Raw genomic sequence first — 24,865 nt, forward strand, 5'->3', positions numbered from 1 at the left:
TCACCTCACACCAGTTAGAATGGGCATCGTCAGAAAATCTACAAACAAGGAATGCTGGAGAGGGTGTGGAGAAGAGGGAACCCTCTTGCACTGCTGGTGGGAATGTAAATTGATGCAGCCACCATGGAGAACAAACAGTATGGAGGTGCCTTAAAAAACTAAAAATAGAATTACCACATGACCCAGCAATCCCACTACTGGGCCTATACCCAGAGAAAACCATAGTTCAAAATGGTTGAACTAGGGGACTTCCCTGCTGGCGCAGTGGTGAAGAATCCTCCTGCCAATGCAGGGGACACGGGTTCGAGTCCTGGTCCGGGAAGATCCCACATGCCACGGAGCAACTAAGCCCGTGCGCCACAACTACTGAGCCCACGTGCCACAACTACTGAAGCCCTCACGCCTGAGCCCGTGCTCCACAACAAGAGAAGCCACTGCAATGAGAAATGAGAAGCCTGCATACCACAACGAAGAGTACCCCCACTTGCCACAACTAGAGAAAACCGGCATGCAGCAACAAAGACCCAATGCAGCCAAAAATAAATAATTTTTTTTTAAAAAAAGGTTGAACTATGGACAAATGCACCCCAATGTTCACTGCAGCACTGTTTACAACAGCCAGGACATGGAAGCAACCTAAAGGCCCATCAACAGACAAACGGAAAAAGAAGATGTGGCACATGTATACGATGGAATATTACTCAGCGATAAAAAGGAACAAGATTGGGTCATTTGTAGAGACATGGTGGATACAGAGACCGTCAGAGTGAAGTCTGAAAGAGAAAAACAAGTACCGTATATTAACACGTATATGTGTGGACTCTAGAAAAATGGTTCAGATGAACCTGTTTGCAGGGCAGAAATAGAGACACAGATGTAGAGAACAAACGTATGGACACCAAGCGGGGAAAGTGGCAGGGGGCGGGGGGATGAACTGGGAGATTGGGATTGACGTATATACACTAGTATGTGCAAAACAGGTAACTACTAAGAACCTGCTACATAAAAAATAAACAAAATAAAATTCCAAAAGAAAAGAGAGAATCCCCTTGACTCAGACTCACCAAGGGACAGCAGACGTCTGCCAGGCGACGGGACGCAGCTCAGAGCACAAACCCGGCCCCGCCACCTGCCAGCTGTGCACCTCTGAGCTCACCCACGTCCCCTGTGGTATAACAGGGACAGCAACAGCACTGACACAGGTCTGCATGGTCACTAAGTTCATATAAACAACTAAGCGGCACGCACCTCCTGGTAAATGGTAATGTCTTAACAAATCACAGCTCTTATCATATTTCATGTCTTTTTTTAAAATTATTATTATTTTTTGGCTGTGTTGGGTCTTTGTTGCTGTGCGCAGGCTTTCTCTAGTTGCGGTGAGCGGCGGCTACTCTTCGTTGCGGTGCACAGGCTTCTCGTTGCGGTGGCTTCTCTTGTTGCAGAGCACGGGCTCTAGGAGCGCAGGCTTCAGTAGTTGTGGCACACGGGCTCAGTAGTTGTGGCTCACGGGCTCTAGAGCGCAGGCTCATTAGTTGTGGCGCACAGGCTTAGGTGCTCTGCGGCATGTGGGATCTTCCCGGACCAGGACTCGAACCCATGTCCCCTGCATTGGCAGGCGGATTCTTAACCACTGTGCCACCAGGGAAACCCCCATATTTCATGTCTTAAGGTACAAAGACACAGGTCAGTGATAGTGTGGTGGATCGAAAGCAGATCTATCAAGACTCAAAGTAGCAATTTCAGAGAATGCCAGGCCTACCCCTGCCCCTCCCTAAAAACCTACAAAATTCCAACCAAGTCTCTGCAAGTCCACGTCGAGGCTGCTCTGGAGGCCGGGGCCAGCTGCCCTGCGTTCTGCCCACTCCTGGGCAGTGTCACTCCTGCCCCGGGTACCAGAGCAAGCTGGCAGAGGCGGGCTTACGGTGGGAAGGAGGGACACTTTCAGGGAAGCAGTGGGGTTCAGCGAGAAACAGGCCAGCCGCACGGCGAGGGCAGAGGGAGGAGGCCCCATGTCCCCAGATGAGTCTGCCTCCCACCCGCTGTGTGGGGCTGGGACCGCCAGCGGGCGCTGGGGCCCCGGGATGAAACGAGGAGGCAGCTTGCCTGACCCCAGCCCCACACAAAACTTCACTCCACACGGTCAGCAACCTACATCACAGCTAAAAGTATAAAAACTCAGACACAAGCGGGTAAGCGTCATGACCTCAGGTTTGGCAATGGATTCTTAGTCTGACACCAAAAAAGCATGAACAACCAAAGAGAAATACTGTTATTGCACACTTAAACTACGGTACAGCGTAAACATTATTTTTATATTCAGTGGGAAACCAAAACATGTGTGTGCCTCGCTTTATCGAGATATCTGCTTTATTGAGTTGGTCTGGAACCGAACCCACAGTTATCTCCAAGGTCTTCTGGTATCCCAAAGAAATGAAAACGTATGTCCACAAAGAAACTCACACATGCATGTTTATAGCAGCATTATTCATAAAAGCCAAAGGTGGGAACCCCAATGTCTATCAGTGGATGACTGGATAAATAAACTCTGGAATATCAACCCAAAGGAATGCTATTCAACCACAAAGAAATGAACTGACACTTCGTGAACCTTGAAAATCTGCCGAGGGATAGAAACAGACACAAAAGGCCGTGTGTTGTATGATTCCTTTTATATGAAATATTCAAGACAGGCAAATCCACAACTGAAGACAGATCAGCGGATGCCAGGGCCCGGAGAGGATTACGTAACAGAGACATGTATTCTTCGAGGAGACGAAAAAGTTCTGAAAATAAAGAGAGATGGTGGGCTTCCCTGGTGGCGCAGTGGTTGAGAATCTGCCTGCCAATGCAGGGGACACGGGTTCAAGCCCTGGTCTGGGAAGATCCCACGTGCCACGGAGCAACTGGGCCCGTGAGCTACAAATACTGAGCTCTGCACGTCTGGAGCCTGTGCTCCGCAGCAAGAGAGGCCGCGACAGTGAGAGGCCCGCGCACCGCGATGAAGAGTGGCCCCTGCTTGCCACAACTAGAGAAAGCCCTCGCACAGAAACGAAGACCCAACACAGCCAAAAATAAATAAATGGATAAATAAATTTAAAAAAAAAAAAAAAAAAGAGAGATGGTATTTCCACACACCACATAGCAAGTGACTAAATGCACTGAAATGTACTGGTTGAAATGGTTAATTGTGTGTTCTCTGAATTTCACCTCAATATGGAATTCAAAAACCCAATGCAACACCTACAGTCAAGGTAGTTCCTCCAGGAAATTATTTCACAGTCAAGATAACCAAGGACAAAGGCTTGACTGCATCAGGACAAATGGCTGAGCAGACAGTCAGTGGTCCCGTGGTACCCAAGGTGGGGCTGGTTCCAGGACCCCCGCGGACACCAGGATCCAAGGATGCTCAAGCCCCTTGTAGAAAATGGTGTGGTATCTGCACATAACCTACATCCTCCTACACACTTTAAATCACCTCCACGTTGCTTTACCTCATACAACGTGAATGCCATGTAACTAGCTGCCTGGACCAGACAAATTCAAGTTTTGCTTTTTGGAACTTTCTGGAATTTGTTTTTCGATCTGAGCTTGGCTGGATCTGCAGGTGCAGAACCCATGGAAACAAAGGGCCAGCTGCCCAGGAACCCAGCTGCCTGGATGCGGGCGAGACGCCCCCAGTAAGAGAGGAGGCCGTCAACCCACTCACCCGGGAACCCAGCCGACAGGCACCAGGCAGGCACGTGTCCCTCTCCCTCCAGCCACAGGAGGATCCTGAGATGGAGGGAAATGTCACCCGCTCAGAGGGGAGCCGATACGCCCTCTTATGCCCACATACATCCTCACACCCTCTGGGAAAACTAAAATAACACTTCCTAGAGGCAGACACAAAGCTAAAAGCACTCCTTTTACAGCCTCTGTGGCTCACGCAGGCAACATCCACGGGTCCCTGTGACTCGACATCAAACAAAAACCTGTACGAAACTAAGAAGCACGAAACCAAATCTTACTCAGTGACCTGGATCCCAACATCGTCCCCCGCACAGCAAACCGGCTGGCAGCGGGTCAGGACGGGCCCTTCCTCCTGGAGGCCACTTCCGCCACGTCACACCAGGCAGGGTCACAGGGCAGGTCGGACAGAGGAGCAGAAGCTTCGTCCTCCCACAGGCCGCCAGCAAAGACCCCATAGCTACCGACGTGCTGGTTTTAACTGAATACTCGCAAAAAAGCAAATACTCAGACGAGACTCCCCGTGGGCCTCTCACGCCCCTCCGCTTAGAAGCCGCAAGCCCTGGGAGAAATCCTTCCAAGCGTCCACGTCAGGCCCCAGGGTTATTCTGCGGGGCTCCCAGAGGCAGGACTCGGCCCAGGAATCACGGCTCCTTGGCCCTCAAACGTCAAGCCGCCGCTCTGAGGCGCTCTAGGGGTAATGGGGAGCAGCTCAAGACGCAGGGCCGGGGGCGGGCGATCCCTTTCCTGCTGGGGCTCCTCTCCCGCGCCCTCCCCTGCCATGTGGACACAGAAAGCTAAGCTTTGGCTTTGTTAACACACACGCACACACACACTCACACACGCAACCTGCGATAAACTCCTGGGCTCTCCCATTTTGTGGTTTTGTCTCTTGAAGAAAACCTTTTAAAACTTATTCATTCTGGCCAAAGTAGAGGCAGAGTTTATCAATCAGGTTGATAAAATTAATAAGCACACAACTTTCTCGAATGACTTTTGTAGATGATGCTAGTAGGTAACAATAAGATTCTCAGCCCTTTGCAGTGCAAAGGTGTTTCCAACTTTCCATAACCCTTTTAACCACAGTATCACAGCCCCGGTGTGAGAGGAGCCTAAGCGGGTCTGGTCCCAGAATCAGATGGTATTAAGCACAAAGATCTACATTAACTCACCACCACAGAATCCCACCACACCCGTCCTGCCCCATCAGACCTTCCCTCTGGTCCCTCAGTGGGGGAGGGGCACGGGATTGCTGACCCCCGCCCTGCCAGGAGGCCGTACCCACAGCCTGTGAAGCACCACCAGGGACGCCAGCTCTCCTTCCAAAAAGGCCACCTAGCTCCTGGTGACAGGCTGACCCCCAGCACTGGCTGCAAGTTCTCAGCTGCAAACGAAATGAGGCATGACCTCCGGAGATGACTGAGTTTGAACGAGCCCATTCCTACTACTTAAAAGGCCCGAGAATATCTTTCACTGGAAGGCTAGGTCACACCAAGTTACGTTCTAGAAAAGGGTCTGTGGTCTGGACCTTCTGAAAGCGATTTTCTTACAGATATCCTAACAACCTCAGCATCGTTTGACAGAAAACACAATCCTCAACGAGGGAAACATTTAGTGACAACGGTCAGAAAATCAAGCCAAGAGCAAAACTCAGCTTCGCGTCACCTCTGGAAGGCACTACTGTCTGAATATGAAACGTGAGCTCACCTCAACGCCAGCCTCTCTGCAAACACTGACAACACTGCAAACCCGTTACAGAAATCGCTGAATTCACCCAGTACCCCCCACCCCCACGCTGACACCAATAACCTAAAGCTGCATTTAAGACCTGTGCAGATTTCTGCCCGATCTAATACCTAACCGTGCTTTTCAGAGAGAAAGATGAGTCTCCGGTGCTCCGTTAAAGAAAGTCACCGTTCAGGGTTACACGACTTTATGTGACCTCAGGCACGCCGGGCACGTGCCCCTCTCGTGGGTTCAGTTTCTCTCTTTCCTCTCCCCCTGGAGTTCCATGAGGAGAGCACAAGCTATTTCAGACAAAGGTGGACTCCCGAGAGAGTGGAGGGTCAAATTCACAGAACGAGAGTCGGGGAGGTGACCCCACAGCCCAGGAGGCGTCGTGCGGTCTCACCCAGGTTGTGCCTTTTCGCCTTGGCGTGCTCGTGAATGTGCTTCTTCGTGAAGCAGCCAAAGAAGACGCAGTGGAGGCACGAGTGCAGCCGGTTCAGGTGGACGCCGCACACGTGACACACGCACGACTTCGCCTGAAATGCAGAAGAGACAGTTAGAAACCAGGGGTTCTCGGAAACACCAGGGCAAAGTGATCCCAACGGGCGCAGCTCGGGAGGAAGGGGAAGCCCGGATTTCCTCTCAAGGTCTCACTGCCTAAAAGGTCATTTCGTTAATCCTGTCAGTTGCCCCCCAAAGGCACGTAGGTCATTTAGCTCAGAAGTGGCTCCATGTAAGGGACCTCGGCCCCTTCTCCAACTCAAAGCCGCTCAAAGCGCCTGGAGCTCCAGGAGCAGTCAAGGTCCTTCCGCATCCAACGGGGCCCCCAACCCCAGGTCACCTTTAACCTGCACCTCACTTCCAGTTTCATATTCCAGGTTCCAAGACCACAGCAAACCTATAATCCATCAATCCAGATGAATGTGAATCAAAGCAATACACAGAAAAAGAAAAAGAAAAAGAACCGCTTGTGTCCGAGAACCAGACCACGGAACCTAAAGTTTTAACCTCAGCGATTAAGGGCACCATGGTAAACAATTCTCGTCCCCCTGAACCACCCGGGAATGCCCGGCACGACAATTACACCCACGCCAACTGTGAACCCCTGCAGGCCACCAACTTGAACTCCCAGCTCCTGCGATGACACCGCACGACACAACCCTCTCGCTCTGACGGGGGTGCAGGGAGCTTGGGGTGAAGGGAGGTGGAAGATGAACAGGGCCTGGGAGGTAAGGTTAAAACAGAAAAGGCCCAGAAACAAAGGACAGCGGCACAAACGTGACACGGGCGCCGGGTACTGGAGCGTATTACGCCCTTTGATCCTCACGGCCAGCCCCGAGGAAGGCCGCGAGCCCTTCTGACGTGCGTCTGCTGGTGGCCACAGAGCCGGCACGTGGGCTAGGACCTCCTGACCCCGCAGGCCACGCTCCCCCACGGAGCCCAGAAGCAGCCCCTCCGAGCCTCACTCTGCACACACAAGACCAAGGCAGGAGCCGCCCGGGGGCCAGGCTGACCGTCCACCCTCGATGGCAGGCGTGGAGGACATGGCCTGAGGACAAGGCACAAACCTCTCATCACGTGAAACTCGAGTCACAGTTTTTCCACCAGGGAGAGCTGCATAGAGACTTCGTAGAAGAGCAGGAAGTGGTGCAGGGGAGCTGGGGGAGGGCGTGTGGGTGCTCCCTCAAGACGAGAGCCCCGAGGTTGGAGCACGGGTCTGAGGACAGGCACACAGGGTGTCCTCGACGCCAGGTGCTCAGCTTGAGTAACACAAATCCTCACGGGCAGCCACAGGCCAACAGGCCCTGTCCTGGAAGCACAGCCTCAGGAAAACCTCACGTCCAGGCTGATCTTTCACCTCCACGTACAATTTATCTCTGGACCCAAACGCAACTCTGATCATTACCACCGTATTTCTTCTTGACTAAGAGCCGCTCTCGGGACTCCCCTGGTGGCGCAGTGGTTAAGAATCCTCCTGCCAATGCAGGGGACACGGGTTCGAGCCCTGGTCCGGGAAGATCCCACGTGCCGCGGAGCATCTAAGCCGGTGCACCGCAACTACTGAGCCTGCGTTCTAGAGCCCACACGCCACAACTACTGAGCCCACGTGCTACAACTACTGAAGCCCGTGTGCCTAGAGCTCACGCTCCGCAACAAGAGAAGCCACTGCAATGAGAAAGAAGCCCGCGCACCGAAACAAAGAGTAGCCCCCGCTCGCTGCAACCAGAGAAAGCCCACGTGCAGCAACAAAGACCCAGCACAGCCAAAAATTAATTGACTAATTAAAAAAAAAAAAAAAAAAAAAAAAAGTCGCTTTCAATGGCTAGTTACTTAACTTGTTTTGACACCGGCAAGAGGTTATCTCTGCAAACCCTGTATGGTCAAGCCCCAACGCAGGCCTCAGCACAGGGGACCCGTGTGTGTGCTCGGGTGGCGCAGGGTGTTCCTGTGGATGGCAGGATGTCCAGCGACATCCCTGGTCTCCACCCTGGGTCGCAGGGGGCGCCTGCCCCCTCCCAGCAGGAACCCCTGCTCTGGGACAATCCCACAGGAGTGCGAGGGTCACTGGAAGGACTTGTCTAAAATGCTGCAACGCTAGAAACAGTTGTTGTATCAGCTGTTTATTCTTCCAATGAGCGATCTAAGGAATTCGCTAACTCTAACTGTCCTCAGTAACACAAGGACGTTTTCATTTACTTATTTTTTAACACAGGGAAATTTTTAAATTACGTTAATAGTTACCTGATGCGTAACAAATGATGCTTCCCAGCACCCGTGAAATTTTTCTTTTATATAAATACTGTTAGGAACAGATTCCTGGAAGCTGTTTACTGCTCACTACAGCTACAGATGTAAACAAAAGATTAAGAGGTATTCCTTATTTTTACCACTCAGGATATATTAAATGTGTGATTGTGATTTTATTAAAATTCCTCTACGAACTTAACAAGAAATCCAATTCTGTTTATATAATTCGAGAAAGAATGCAGGACTAGCATTATCCTGAAAATACAGACATATCAGGATAAGTATATCATTTTAACACATCGTTTTTCCCCTTAAAACACACAAAAGCTTTAAAAACACATCAAAATTAAGCCCTGAATTTTAAATGTACATGTGTATCACCTGTTCTCTTGCAGAACTTCACAAAAGAAAAACCTGCCTAAAGAAGAAAGGCTTCAATTTTAGACGCACAAAAGAAGAACTACAGAAATTAAACAGAGGCAGATGGGCTACAACCAGAAACAAAGAAACTGGTCACATCCTGAAACCGATGAGGGAAAAGAAAGCCCCAGATTAAACACGCACACACAATTTGACTAAACCTTTTCCACATAAATAAAGCCCATGCTCAGGACTCATTTTAAGGCCGTGAATCCGATTTTATAACTAGGGCTCCACTGACAGGCAGTCCCAAGCACAAACCTATTTTCCATAACCACCAAGGACGCGCCACCTGCCCCAGGCGGAAACGCTTGGCTTAGCTGGGGCTTCCGTGAACTGCAGCTCCCACAAGCCAGTGACTCCAGCACGATGGGCATGAGGAGGGAGGGGAGACGGCTTGGGAATTCCCGCTGGGCAATTCTGGCCCTATCTGAGCACAAAAATGAGTAGCGGAAAGAATGGGTTACATACACTGTACAAAAAAAGAATCCCCCAGGTCCACTCTGAAACTGACACCGTACACACACGCTGCGCGGTCTCCTTCATGGGAGGGTTCCACCTACCGCGGTAGAAAAGACAGGACTACAAAGCCTTCATTTTATAATCAGCATAGTAATAACTGATTCAGGCAAAAAAAAAAGGGGGGGGGTGAAAAAGTACTGGGTCATTCACAATAGTTAAAAGGTGCAAACAGCCCAGCTCTCCATTAATGGATCAATGGATACACAAAATATGGTGTATCCACGCAACGGAGTACTACCCAGCCACAAAAAAACACAAAGTACTAATTCACGCTACAACGTGGATGAACCTTCGCAACACGCTTAGTGAGAAAAGTCAGACACCGAAAGTCACATACTGTGTGACTCCATTTATACAAAATGTCGAGAATAGGCAAATCCAGAGAGAGAACAGAGATAGAGGCTGCCGGGGGCTGGAGGGAGCGTGGAGAGCAGGTGACACGGTTTGAAGCTTAACAGAGGCAGCTGGTGATTGTACAACGATGGGACCTCACTGGTAGTTTAAAGGGATTAATTTTTGTGTGAATTTCACCTCAATAAAGAAAAACATACATCAAAGTATTCACGTGTGTGTATACATATGCACGTATGTATGTATACTGGGGTGTTGGATATTTTCAAAGTATCACCCCAGAGACTACTTCTGTTAATTAAACAGGAAAAGGTTATGTTTGGCAACAGAGAACTCCGGCCAACACGGCCTTAACCAAACTTAACATCCTCAAAAGGAAAAGCTTACGAATCCAGATAGATGTACAGCTGACCCTTGAACCACACAAGCTTGAACTGCACGGGTCCACTTATGTGTAGATTTTCAATAAACATACAAAAAATATGTGTGTAGAACACTATATGCAAGACTTGTAGTGAAGTGGACAGCCTATCCTCACATAGGCATAAGGTAAGGGATGCTTAATGTAAAATACTCATTTCTTACTGTTTTAAAACTTTGCTTTCAAAGAATTACCACACAGTATGCGTCCCTTGCTCCCGCTCTCCTCGCAATCGGAGATACTGCGTATCAGTCTATCATCACGGGTAACTTTTTAATTTAACAATGTTTCCAATACAGTATTATGAACATGACTGCAATGCTGTGTACCACAGACATTTTACAATGATTCAATCATTACTGTACAAGCTACTGTACTGACTTGATTACACTCGGCTACCATAAAGCAATCACACCAATACAGAACTGCTCTACCTATAAACGAATATGAATTTCTTTTCCACATTACCTTTTCATTTCTGACGTTAGCTCCATCCTCCAACCCCCATCAACAACCTATGATTTAATCAATCACACCTGTGTAATGATTTAATCACGGCCTACTTTTTAAATAAATAAATTTATTTATTTATTTTGGGTCTTCGCTGCTGTGCGCAGGCTTTCTCTAGTTGCGGTGAGCGGGGGCTACTCTTCATTGCGGTGCGCGGGCTTCTCATTGCGGTAGCTTCTCTTGTTGCGGAGCACGGGCTCTAGGCACGCAGGTTTCAGTAGTTGCAGCACATGGGCTCAGTACTCGTGGCTTGCGGGCTCTAGAGCGCAGGCTCAGTAGTTGTGGCACACGGGCTTAGTTGCTCTGCGGCACGTGGGATCTTCCCGGACCAGGGCTTGAACCCGTGTCTCCTGCATTGGCAGGCGAATTCTTAACCACTGCACCACCATTAATCGTGACTATATAATGAAGCCTCCATAAAAACCCTAAATGATGGTTCAGAGAGCTTCTGGGTAGGTGAATGCATCAGTGTGCTGGGGGGTGATGCACCCCAACTACACTGGGACAGAAGCCCCTTTGCTCAGCACCCCCCAGACCTAAGCCTACGGATCTCTTCATCTAGCTGCACACCTGTATTCTTCATAATAACCTTTATAATAAATAGGTAAACGTACGTAAATGTTTCCCTGAGCCTTGTGAGCCCAAGAAGGGGAGAACGGCCTTGTGACTGGTGTCTGAAGTGGGTGCATCTTGTGGGGCTGGGCCCTCAACCTACAGGACTGGCCGCCAACTCCAGGTCAACGAGTCAGACAGATCTGTGTGACGCCCAGCTGGTGTCAGCTGAGACCGGAGAATTCAGCTGGAGCGTGAACTTCAGAGGCAGACCGACCTAATTTCAAGGCCCAGCCCTGGCATTTAATCAGTGACCTTGTACCGGGCAGGAGACTTAACTGCCAAGGCCACCTAAACTGCATCGTGAGTTCCAAAACGAAATGACGTGAGAGATGCTTTATAAAACGCAAAATGCTACGTAAATACAAAGTAGGATAATCGTAAATGAAAAACAGGTGAGCCCAAGAGACGTGGAGCCGCCCGAGGTCGAAGGGCACACACCTGGCAGAAGCAACCCCGCCCCTGCCCCATCACCTCCCAACTGTCCATCGCAAGTGCCTACAAGAAGCCATCGGCTTATCCTAGAACCTCATTTAACCTGTTGCTTCCACCGTCCTCCCCAGAACTGCTAACAGGTGATGAAAGTGACGGACACACCCTCCTCTACAGGTGCTGCCTGGTTAAGATGAGCCAAGAACAGGCGTCTGTGAGGCAGGTCACCTCAGTCTCTGGAAACCTCAGCTTCTCAACATCTGCTTGACACCTGCCTCCTCAGGTCTGGGCACTCAAGGCAGCAGGACCTTCAGGAAAAACACAGCGCTGCTTCAGATCTCCCCCGAGGGCTCAACTCAGGTCTGATGCAGCCTCCGAATCGGCTGCCAATTTGCAGGAAATAGAACCAAAGATGAATTCGTGCCCCAAGCCTGCAACCAGCAAATCCAGACCCGGCAAATGATCCCGGCAAAGCCGCAAGCAGATGCCATGTGCGACCAGGGGTGAGGGGACCGAGACAGATCGGTACAGCCACGAGGGGACCCCACCCAGGGACGAAAGGCTGGGAGAGAGCTCAGCAGGTGAAGCGCACGGTCGAGGGCGTGAGGTGTTCTGTGAAGCTCGCGGTGGCAGACGCTTCTCACCTGCACCTGCCGCACCGAGTGCAGACCTTAATAAAGTAAAGGCTTGGGCTTCCTCTTCAAACCTGGAACCACAGCCGGGAACCATGAGGGAAACATCAGACACACCCACATCGAGGGACGTCCTACAAAACACCTGAGCGATACTCCTCAAACCTCCTCAAAACCGCTAAGGGCGTCAAAAACAAGGCAAGTCTGAGAAGCTGTCACGCGCACAGGAGCCTGAAGAGACTCAGACCAAATCTCAGGTGGGATCCCAGAGGGGGTTCTGGGACGGATCAGGGGAAAACTAATCAAATCTGAATAAAGTATGACCTTAGTTAATAATAATGTATCAACCTTGGCCATTAGCTGTGACAAAACGTACCAGAGAAATGTAAAAAGTTAACAATCGAGGAGGTGGGGGGTTGATACAGGACCGCTCTGTATTTTTTTTAAATATTTATTTATTTGGTCACGCGGGGTTTTAGTTGCGGCAGCAGGCTGCTTAGTTGCGGCAGGCGAACTCTCAGTTGCGGCATACATGTGGGATCTCGTTCCCTGACCAGGGATCGAACCCAGGCCCCCTGCAGTGGGAGCGCAGAGACCTATACACTGCGCCACCAGGGAAGTCCCTCTGTATTATTTTTGATAACTTTTCTGTAACTCTAGAACTACTCTGAGCGCAAGTAAAAACTGGGGAAATAGGAATAAATGGGCTGATTGTATCGATATTGACTCGTGGCTGTAACAGTGTATTAGTTTCGCTAGACGTCACCATCAGGGAAACCAGGTAAAGGTCCTCTGCTATATATATATTTTTAAATATTTATTTATTTATTTATTTATTTTTGGCTGTTTTGGGTCTTCGTTTCAGTGCGAGGGCTTTCTCTAGTTGCGGCGAGCGGGGGCGCTCTTCATCGCGGTGCGCGGGCCTCTCACTGTCGCGGCCTCTCTTGTTGCGGAGCACGAGCTCCAGATGCGCAGGCTCAGCAGTTGTGACGCACGGGCTTAGCTGCTCCGTGGCATGCGGGATCTTCCCAGACCAGGGCTCGAAGCCGTGCCCCCTGCGTTGGCAGGCAGATTCTCAACCACTGCGCCACCAGGGAAGCCCGGTTCTCTGCAATTTTTCACAACAGCTGGTCAATCTACAACTACCTCAGAAGAAAAACTGTTTCCATTTTAGACCTTCTACTTGCAACGGCCGGTCCCCTGCTTAGCACGAATGCTGCAATGCTTTGTTGTGATGACTGGGAAGATCCAATTCATCAATAAATAAAGCAAAAGTCAATTCTGCAAAGCAAGAAGTTTTGAAAAGGAAAAAAGTTTACTTTAAAAAAAGGACACATCTAAAAAATGAACTAAAAAAAAAAAAAATGACGGACAGGAGACAGCTCTCTGCAGCGTTCTCATCACCATCACGTAAGTGCCCGGCAGAGTCAAAAAATACTAATTTAGTCACTGGTGGAGCCAGTAACGCTGAACTTTTCACAGCTCTCGGTCTACCACCTACCAGATGCTGTGTCCTGTCACTTCAGGTATTTTGTCTAAGCCAGTGACAGCTGAACTGTTACTCTCCAAAGATCATTTCTACTAAAAATTTCAAACATAAGGGATTCATTCAGACCTCAGGAGACAGATCTCAGACTCTAGAACTGAAGCAACATTGATAAAAAGAGATGACCTGTAAGAACCCTAGAATAAATTTTCTTCTAAAACACATAGTGGGGACTTCCCTGGTGGCGCAGTGGTTAGGAATCTGCCTGCCAATGCAGGGGACACAGGTTCGATCCCTGGTCCTGGAAGATCCCACATGCCACAGAACAACTAAGCCCGTGTCCCACAACTACTGAGCCTGCACTCGAGAGCCCGCGAGCCACAACTACTGAAGCCCATGCGCCTAGGAGCCCGTGCTCCACAACGAGAAGCCACCGCAATGAAGAGTAGCCCCCGCTCACCACAACTAGAGAAAGCCTGCGCGCAGCAACGAAGACCCAACACAGCCAAAACTAAATAAATTAAATAAATTAATTTTTTAAAAAACCACATAGTAAAGTAACACTGACTCAAGATAAATAAGACCATTTTCCACCTGAAATGACCTCCCTTTCCACACCACAACCAAAGGCTTGAACCATGCTTCTAAAATACTGACTACCCAGAAACAGAAAGACAAATATATCACTTACATATGGAATCTAAAATACGACACAATGAACTTATCTACAATACAGACTCACAGACATAGAGAACAGACTTGTAGTTGCCAAGGGGGAGGGAGGGGTGGAGTGGGAGTTTGGGATTAGCAGATCCAAGCTAGCATATATAGGATGGATAAACAAGGTCCTACTGTGTATCACAGGGAACTATATTCAATATCCTGTGATAAACCATAATGAAAAAAATATGAAAAAGAATGTATACACGTGTGAATGTAACTTTGTTGCACAGCAGAAATTAACACATTGTAAATCAATGAGACTTCAATAAAATAAATTGAAAATAAAATAAAATGAAATACTACAAAAGCTTCCCTCCTCTCAGGCAAGTGTTCATAGGCTAACAAGCTATACTGTTCCTTTGTAATGATACAAAATGGAAGTTAGGGCATTCCACTTGTACTCTATGAAAGTATGTTATCTTAGACTTTTATATTTTACACTTTTTAAAAATTTCTCTCCTCTGTTTCCCTTACATAAAACTGCACTTTTTAAATGCATCTCAGGTTTGTATCAAGTAAACAAACCACATTTCAATCCCTCAGCAAACCAAAACTCATGCGGTTAAAAGGGTCTTGCCCAAGATCATTCCTTCTTTAAACTGATTACCAGGCTTAAGTTTTACAAATTCTTAGTAAATCCTCCAAACTGAAAGCCTGGGGGGTTGGGGGACAGCAAGATACACAATACCATTTCCATCCAATGGAATATTAATTGCATTAGGAACAAATGAAAAAAGGAAACAGTATACACAGCATGTATATTTACAAGAACAAAAATGTGTAACTTTGCTGTATATGGCTTTGAAGTGTTCTCTCTGTTTTTTTTTTTTTTTTTTTTTGGCCGTACCACACGGCATGCAGGATCTTCCCCGACCAGGAATGGAACACGTGCCCCCTGCGTTGGCAGTGTGGAGTCTTAACCACTGGACCACCAGGGAAGTCCTGAACTGTTCTCTTTTTAAACACTGAGAACATATTCATATCATCACTTCTGCAGTTACTTTTTTTTTTTTTTTTTTTGTGATACGCGGGCCTCTCACTGCGGTGGCCTCTCCCGTTGTGGAGCACAGGCTCCGGACGCGCAGGCTCAGCGGCCATGGCCCACGGGCCCAGCCGCTCCGCGGCACGCGGGATCCCCCCGGACCAGGTCACGAACCCGCGTCCCCTGCATCGGCAGGCGGACTCCCAACCACTGCGCCACCAGGGAAGCCCTGCAGTTACTTTTTAAAACTATGTGGATTCATGAATTTTAATCTTTCTCAGTAAAACCAACATCTCAGCATCTAGAATTATTTACACATTCCTTCACATATGTTTAGGCTACAATTATCTTATGTGTAGGAACTGTCACTGGACATCTACAAATACTGTAAATTTTAAGGCAGGTATTTAGTATCTTGCTATTTGACACCTACTATTTAAATGGCCTTTAAAAATTATGATTTCAATTCCTCAAGATAGAAACCTGGGCTTAAGAGTTAGTTGGCTCTGACTCAACAACAAAAAAAACCACCAACCCAATCAAAAGCTGGGCAGAAGACCTTAAGAGACGTCTCTCCAAAGAACACATACAGATGGCCAGGAGGCATGTGAAAAGATGCTCAACATCACTAATTGTTAGAGAAACACAAATCAAAACTACAGTGAGGTACCACCTCAAACCAGTCAGAATGGCCATCATTAAAAACTCTACAAGGGGACTCCCTGGTGGTCCAGTGGTAAAGAATCCATGCAGGGGACGCGGGTTCGATCCCTGGTCAGGGAACTAAGACCCCACGTGCCATAGGACAACTAAGCCCACGCGCCACGACTACTGAGCTCGCGCTCCTCAACGAGAGAGCCCGTGAGCTGTAAACTACAGAGCCTACGCACCCTGGAGCCCCCGCCACAACTCAACTAGAGAGAGAAGCCCGCGTGCCGCAACGAAGACCCGACACAGCCAAAAAAATAAATTAAATAAATGTATTTTAAAAAACCTCTACAAATAATAAATGCTGGGGACTTCCCTGGTGGTCCAGTGGCTAAGACTCCACGCTCCCAGTGCAGGGGGCCCGGGTTTGATCCCTGGTCAGGGAACTAGATCCCACATGCCGCAACTAAGAGTTCACGTGCCACAACTAAGATCCAGTGCAGCCAAATGAATAAAAAACAAATAACAAATGCTGGAAAGGATGTGGAGCAGAGGGAACTCTCTTACACTGCCGGTGGGAATGTAAGTTGGTGCAGCCACTGTGGAAAACAGTACGATGGTTCCTTAGAAAATTAAAAACAGAATTACCATACCATCTAGCAATCCCACTCCTGGGCTATACTCGGACAAAACTATAATTTAAAAGGATGCTATAGGGAGGGCTTCCCTGGTGGCGCAGTGGTTGAGAGTCCGCCTGCCGATGCAGGGGACACGGGTTCGTGCCCCGGTCTGGGAAGATCCCACATGCCACGGAGCGGCTGGGCCCGTGAGTCATGGCCTCTGGGCCTGCGCGTCCAGAGCCTGTGCTCCGCAACGGGAGAGGCCACAACAGTGAGAGGCCCGCGTACCACAAAAAAAAAAAAAAAAAAAGATACTATACACAGAGAATCCTAAAGATGCTACCAGAAAACTACTAGAGCTAATCAATGAATTTGGTAAAGTGCAAGATACAAAATTAATGCACAGAAATCTCTGGCATTCCTATACACTAATGATGAAAAATCTGAAAGTGAAATTAAGAAAACACTCCCATTTACCACTGCAACCAAAAGAATAAAATATCTAGGAATAAACCTACCTAAGGAGACAAAAGACCTGTATGCAGAAAATGATAAGACACTGATGAAAGCAATTAAAGATGATATAAATAGATGGAGAGATGTACCATGTTCTTGGACTGGAAGAATCAACATTGTGGAAATGACTCTACTACCCAAAGCAATCTACAGATTCAATGCAATCCCTATCAAGCTACCATTGGCATTTTTCACAGAACTAGAACAAAAAATTTCACAATTTGTACAGAAACACAAAAGACCCCGAACAGCCAAAGCAATCTTGAGAACGAAAAACGGAGCTGAAGGAATCAGGAATCAGGCTCCCTGACTTCAGACTATACTACAAAGCTACAGTAATCAGTACAGTATGGTACTGGCACAGAAACAGAAATATAGATCAATGGAACAGGATAGAAAGCCCAGAGATAAACCCACGCACATATGGTCACCTTATCTTCGATAAAGGAGGCAAGAAGTGGAGAAAAGACAGCCTCTTCAATAAGTGGTGATGGGAAAACTGGACAGCTACATGTAAAAGGATGAAATTAGAACACTCCCTAACACCATACACAAAAATAAACTCAAAATGGATTAAAGACCTAAATGTAAGGCCAGACACTATCAAACTCTTAGAGGAAAACATAGGCAGAACACTCTATGACATAAATCACAGCAAGATCCTTTCTGACCCACCTCCTAGAGAAATGGAAATAAAAACAAAAATAAACAAATGGGACCTAATGAAACTTAAAAGCTTTTGCACAGCAAAGGAAACCATAAACAAGACCAAAAGACAACCCTCAGAATTGGAGAAAATATTTGCAAATGAAGCAACTGACAAAGGATTTATCTCCAAACTTTACAAGCAGCTCATGCAGCGCAATAACAAAAGAACAAACAGCCCAATCCAAAAATGGGCAGAAGACCTAAATAGACATTTCTCCAAAGAAGATATACAGACTGCCAACAAACACATGAAAGAATGCTCAACATCATTAATCATTAGAGAAATGCAAATCAAAACTACAATGAGATATCATCTGACACCGGTCAGAATGGCCATCGTCAAAAAATCTAGAAACAATAAATGCTGGAGAGGGTGTGGAGAAAAGGGGACACTCTTGCACTGCTGGTGGGAATGTAAACTGATACAGTCACTATGGAGAACAGTATGGAGGTTCCTTAAAAAACTAAAAATAGAATTACCATACAACCCAGCAATCCCACTACTGGGCATACACCCTGAGAAAACCATAATTCAAAAACAGTCATGTACCAAAATGTTCATTGCAACTCTATTTACAATAGCCAGGACGTGGAAGCAACCTAAGTGTCCATCAACAGATGAATGGATAAAGAAGATGTTGGCACAATGGAATATTACTCAGCCATAAAAAGAAACGAAATTGAGTTATTTGTAGTGAGTCTGTCATACAGAGTGAAGTAAGTCAGAAAGAGAAAAACAAATACCATATGCTAACACATATACATGGAATTTAAGGAAAAAAAAAAGGTCATGAAGAACCTAGGGGCCAGACGGGAATAAAGACACAGACCTACTAGAGAATGGACTTGAGGATATGGGGAGCGGGAAGGGTAAGCTGTGATAAAGTGAGAGAGTGGCATGGACATATATACACTACCAAATGTAAGGTAGATAGCTAGTGGGAAGCAGCCGCATAGCACAGCGACATCAGCTCAGTGATTTGTGACCACCTAGAGGGGTGGGACAGGGAGGGTGGGAGGGAGGGAGACGCAAGAGGGAAGAGATATGGGAACATATGTATATGTATAACTGATTCACTTTGTTATAAAGCAGAAACTAACACACCATTGTAAAGCAATTATACTCCAAAAAAGATGTTAGAAAAAAGATACATGCAGGGGCTTCCCTGGTGGCGCAGTGGTTGGGAGTCCGCCTGCCGATGCAGGGGACACGGGTTCGTGCCCCGGTCCGGGAAGATCCCACATGCCGCGGAGCGGCTGGGCCCGTGAGCCATGGCCGCTGAGCCTGTGCGTCCAGAGCCTGTGCTCCACAACAGTGAGAGGCCCGCGTACCGCAAAAAAAAAAAAAAAAAAAAAAAAAAAAAAAAAAAAAAAAAAAAAAAAAAGGAAGAAAAGAGATACATGCACCTGTATGTTCACAGCAGCAGCACTATTCACATTAGCCAAGGCAAAACAACCTAAATGTCCATCAACGGATGAACCGATAAAGAAAATGCGGTACGTATATACAATGGAATACCACTCAGCCACAAAAAAGAACGAAATAATATCATTTGCAGCAACGTGGATGACCTAGAGATTATCATACTAAGTGAAGTCAGAAAAAGAAAAATACCATATAACATCACTTATATGTGGAATCTAAAACATGGCACATATGAACCTATATACAAAACAGAAACAGACTCACAGACATGGAGAACAGACTTGTGGTTGCCGAGGTGGGGAGGGAGAGGGATGGACTGGGAGTGTGGGGCTGGTAGATACAAACTATTACATTTAGAATGGATAAACAACAAGGTCCTACTGTAGAGCAAAGGGAACTATATCCAGTCTCCTGGGATAAACCATAATGGGAAAAAATATTTAAAAAAAGAATGTCTATGTGTGTAAAACTGAGTCACTTTGCTGTACAGCAGAGATTGCCACAGCATTGTAAATCAACTATATTTCAGTAAAAAAGAAAAAAAGAGTTAGTTGACTCTGGACTGAAGAGAAAATGGGAGATCTAAAAAAATATGGAATCAGCCCACTTTCTTCCAAAGGGTGCCCGGTCCATAGTTCTGTAAATAGTAGCATTAAGCCCACAAATGCAGAAACAGAAAAAATGATGGAGCAGGCAAGGTCTGACTTCTGTGCCTGAGAGCATCTAGAAACAGTCCCTTCTCTCCAGCCCCTTTTCTCAAACAAAAAACCTCTCATAGATTTTCTACCCAAAGGGTTGCCTTAGTCCCCAAATTCTGTGCCAAGAAACCTTCAAGATGGTTTCCTGTCCTCCAGATTACTGTCCAAATTTAATCAAAATCAGTAATCATCCAGAAGTGCCAAAGCTTCTCCACTTTGTGGTGACGTACTTTGGTAAAAATATTTACCACGGCTACAAGAAGTGCTCCGTATTTTTGAGGACAAACTGCTGGAAAATTTTAGAATCACAGAAACCGTTCAAGAAGACAGAAGGGATTATTTAAAACAACATTACCTGTCCCTCAAAGTGTCTTTATATTCAAAATAGAACACAGACTGGGTTAAGTTATAAAAAAACAGAAGAACTGAAAATTCCTGATGTCTTCATTTCCCGTTTCCATTTTCACACACAAACCCTCAAGTGGTAAGACACATGCCAGAGACATCCAGTAGCTCTGAGTCCTCAATCGGGGAACATTTTTCCGTTCAGAAAATTATCAAATCTGATCGCGCTCTTCTCACTCTGTCCACGAAAAGAAAAATCAAAGTTTGGATATAAAAATCATAAACCACCTCTACTTAGAGGAGACAGAGTTTTAACCCCTGTAATTTCACTGTAGTTGAGACCTCACTGCAGCTTCTTTGAGCAACCTCAAAGAAGCTTAACTTAGCTTGAAATATTTTATAGACAACTTCCTGGTGTTAAAACCAAACAACTAAGCCTGCATATCTGCTGAGAAACCTCTGCAAACTGCCAAACGTGCATTACTCACTGTTCACCATTCCTCAAACCAAATCCTCTTTGGCTGGGCCACTAGCGTTGTAGAAATGCACGTTCAGGGCATGACAGATGGAGGACATAAGGGTTTACTGCTGGGATACGACCATAAAGCACTGCAGCATGACAGACCCGAGTTCAGAAACAGGTTCTCACACCACTTCTTGTCTGTCTATAGCTCAAGTTCTTAACTAGTGAGTAATACAGACGTGGTTCATCAGCTTTCAAACTAAGCAACTGACATCTGAAGATTAATCCAAGCCACACATGAGCAAAAAAGAAAAAGAAAAAGTGATCCTTTCCTCAGGAAATTCGGCAAAGTTGATGATGCGTTAAACTTGACTCAAGTTAAAAATTACAGGGGTGGGGGTTGACAAGGCGGGAAAGAGTAAAAAGGGCAGGGGCTCCCGCCTCAACCCAATGTGGAGACGGGTCACATGCATACTGACCAACAAATATGGAGCAGTAACACGATTAACTCCTGAAAAACAGTTATCAACCAGGCGATTTCATTTTAAGGGCACAAAATTCCACCAGCAAGACTCTCACTCCCATCCTCGTAGAAATCTGTTTCGTCTCCGATTTAAGTTCATCCTAACAGGCAAGTGCTTCCCAACATCAATACCGATAAAAATAAAGAAAACTGGTGCTTAACATTCTCTACATGCTCAGCAGATGTTAGTTTTCCCATAAAAAATGCTACTCAAGGTGGACACTGCCTAACACAGCGCCTGCCCTCAGGCTGCGAACTGTAAAATCCCGTTACACGGTAAAAACAGTTTCTTCAGGTAAGATAAAGAAATAATGTCATTTTCTGATTTCCAAGTCACTAATAAGCCTAATCGCTTAGATGGTACCTACGCCCGAAAAACAGGACACTGTGTACCGTTCCCTCAGTACCTCAGGGAGGCGCCCCAGCCCCACCTGCCTTTAGACAGTCCTTCCTTCAAACCCGCTCCTGCGCAGCCACAGGGGACCCCCTCCCCAATCCCCGTCGCGCTGAGAAACACGCGACTCTAAGCGGCAGAGCCGGCTGGTTTCTAGGACTCGCGGCGCTCTGCACCTGCGCCCGTGCACACCTGGGGGAAGCTGGCGCGTCCCGGAACGTCCCTGCGGACCCTGGGCCCGGGGGTGCTCCGCGCTGAAATGGGGGGCGCCCCGCGCTGAAATGGGTGGCGCGCGTCCCTGCGGAATCTGGGCCCGGGGGCGGCCCGCACTCAGAGGGCGGGGCGGGCGTCCCTGCGAACTCTGGGCGTTCGGCGGCTGTACCCGCATCCCGCTGACCCCGAGCCTCCGACCCAGCAACCCCCAGCCACCAGCCAGGGCAGCGGAGGCTTTGCACAGCGTGGGCGGCACAGACCTCGGCAGCTGCGTCCTCTCCCTCTCAGCGCCTCCATCCCCGGCCCCACCCCGCCCGGAGGGTCCCTAAGACACGCCCCGCGCTGCAGCGTCGAGGACCCTCCCCCTCCTACCCGGCAGCCCCGGGAGAGACCGCCCCCCCGCACGCACGGCCGCACCCACCCCGCCCCCGCCCGGCGTGCAGGAGGTGGGGGAGGGGACGGCGAAGCGCGAGTTCCCCACCCCCAGCGCAGAGCCGCGCTGCAGGGGGTGCACCTTGCGCTTGCGGGCCTCCGCCGAGCCGCTCCACACGAAGCACTGGTAAATGGCGCGCAGGTTCTGCTTCCAGTTGTCCACCTTGAAGCTGCCCAGGTGCGCACAGCCCGGAGGCGTCACCACCAGCTCCGCGTCCATGGCCTCGCCGTCCGGCTCGCGCCGGGGCGCCGGCGGAGACGAGGACGACGCCAGCGCGACGCGGGGCTGCGGGCGGCACGGCCAAGGGACAGGCCCGGGACAAAGCGGAGTCTCGCGACCGGGGTGGCGGGCACCGCCCGCGCTGCGCTCGCGGGTAGCCGAGGCCGCAACAGGGCTACGTCATCGCCGCCGGGGCGCGCCGCGCATGCGCCAGCCGGCGGCGGCTCGCCCGCCGCCCCCTTCCCCATGGGCTTGGGCAGGCGATGGGTGGAGCTGGACAGGCTCCGCCCCTTCACCCCCGCCATTGGTCAGCGGCGGCCGCGTGACGTCCCGCCCTCCGAGGAGGCGAGGCGGGACTGGACCTGTTTGCGCCGGCGGGCGCTGCCGCAGGGGCGGAGCTGGCGGGGTTGGGGGACGGTGGTCGCTGGTCCCCACCGGGTCGCAGTCCGGTGAATCCGGTCAGGCCTGTCCCACGTGGACTCTGGACTTCCCGATAGGAAGCAGGGAACCGCAGATTCGCGCGCTCTATCAGGTTTCGCGGAGGCGTCGCCGTCGAGCTCGCTAGCCGCACATTCACGGCTCCGGGAGCTCGAATCCCGCGTCCTCCGGGTGGGCTGTGCACCTGCCGGCGGACCCCGCAGGTGCGGGAGGTCCGTGAAGACAGATGCCAGCTTCTCGAGGGCTTTTCACTGCGTCCCGGCCCACCTCCGCAACTAAAAGACGGAGAAATAAAGATGTTGTCGGGGCAGTTAGAGCTCAGGGCCCGGCGGGAGGGGTGTGGGGTGAAGCTTCTGTGGTCGGGACACTGGCCGGCACGCTGGCCTAGGGCCTTGGTGCCTGCAGCCCCTGCGCCTGAAGCCTGCCCGACCCTAGCCCGTGGCTTTATCAGACGCCGCCTGCCCAGCGAGGCCTTCTCTTCCACCCTACTGGACCTCACGAGCCCCCTACATCCTTCATCTCCTTACCCAAAGAATTTATTTACTTGTTCTTTTAATGTTTGTTTATTTATTTGGCTACACCGGGTCTTAGTTGCGGCACGTGGGATCTTTGTTGCCCTATGCGTGTTCTTTAGTTGGCATGCGGACTCAGTTGTGGCATGCATGTGGACTCCAGTCCCCTGACGAGGGATGGAACCCGGGCCCCCTGCATAGGGAGGGAGGAGTCTTAACCACTGGACCACCAGACTTCCCTGCCCTGTTTTTTAATTAACTATTCCCAACGTAGCATGAAAACTCCATGACGGTAATGATTTTTGTGTTTTATTAACGTCAGCATCGCCCAGTGCCCAGAGTAGTACTAGTTATATGCCGGTTCTCAAAAATAAATGTTTAATTAATTAACCCAAACAAACTTTTATAGGAGAATCTAATAAGATCATTCTCAGAATAAAACACAGGTGAAGTAAGGCACGTTATGGATATGTTAAAGAAAGGTGTATCCGTTTACTAAAAAGTAAACTCAGAAATAGTTAGGAATTACAAATTATATGTGATTCACCTCTATTAATATTCAATGTCACGAGTATTTTAGTTTTACTGTTCTTGTAAATATGATTCGGTTTCAAGAATGTGCCCTTAGGGACTTCCCTGGTGGCGCAGTGGATAAGACTCTGCACTCCCAATGCAGGGGGCCCAGGTTCCATCCTTGGTCAGGGAACTAGATCGCACTTGTATGCCGCAACCAAGAGTTCGCATGTGCAGCTAGGGATCCCGCCTGCTGCAACTAAGACCCGGCGCAACCAAATAAATATTAAGAAAAAAAAGAATGTGCCCTTAGAATTCAGGCCCCTAATATCTATTGATCACATTTTTTATCAGTATGGTCATCCAACCTTGGGAGAATTTCTGTGCTCTCTACTTGGATTATAAATAATGATTTGAAATGCCCTGTAATCAGCCTCATACATAAATAAGATTAAAACACTATATATCCTTGAAAAGCAGTTCCGAGAAGAGTCATGGATGAAACTGTTTACTACGGCATTTTTTTTCTAATGGGAAAAAAGCTGAAAACACCCTAAATGACCATTAATAGGCAAATGATTGAGTAAACTATTAACTAGGCATTCTAGGGAATGCTATACTGCTGTAAAAGAATGACCTAGGTTTCTAAGTACTAATATGGAAAGTCTATAAGACATACATGAATAAAACAAGTTGCCGAAAAGTACAGATAGTATGGTGACATTTACCGAAAAATAATACTGTATGTGAGTATCTATTAAAGGGCTGGGAGAAACAAACAAATCAATCATAGTTAATGTCTGGTGAGGGAGAACTTCATCTATGGCATTTGAATTCTTTTATAATAAGAATTAATCGTAGTATTTCATACTTAAAAAATCACTAAAACTTGAAATGACAAAA

The 24,865-nt window shown here is 48.3% G+C and overlaps 1 protein-coding gene across 1 annotated transcript in view; it reads right to left on the minus strand.

Annotated features, from left to right (window-relative positions):
* Positions 1-22,710, minus strand: part of USP22 (ubiquitin specific peptidase 22) — a 32,749-nt gene extending 10,039 nt beyond the window's left edge. Inside the window, exons 1-2 of the mRNA XM_065896868.1 lie at positions 22,362-22,710; positions 5,858-5,990 (exon numbers count right to left, since the gene is read on the minus strand). Coding sequence (XP_065752940.1) covers positions 5,858-5,990; positions 22,362-22,499 — 271 coding nt within the window. The 5' untranslated portion in view covers positions 22,500-22,710. The remainder of the gene's footprint in view (positions 1-5,857; positions 5,991-22,361) is intronic.
* Positions 22,711-24,865: the final 2,155 nt, after the last annotated feature.

Source organism: Phocoena phocoena, chromosome 19 (assembly GCF_963924675.1).
Source record: "Phocoena phocoena chromosome 19, mPhoPho1.1, whole genome shotgun sequence".
Lineage (NCBI taxonomy): Eukaryota > Metazoa > Chordata > Mammalia > Artiodactyla > Phocoenidae > Phocoena > Phocoena phocoena.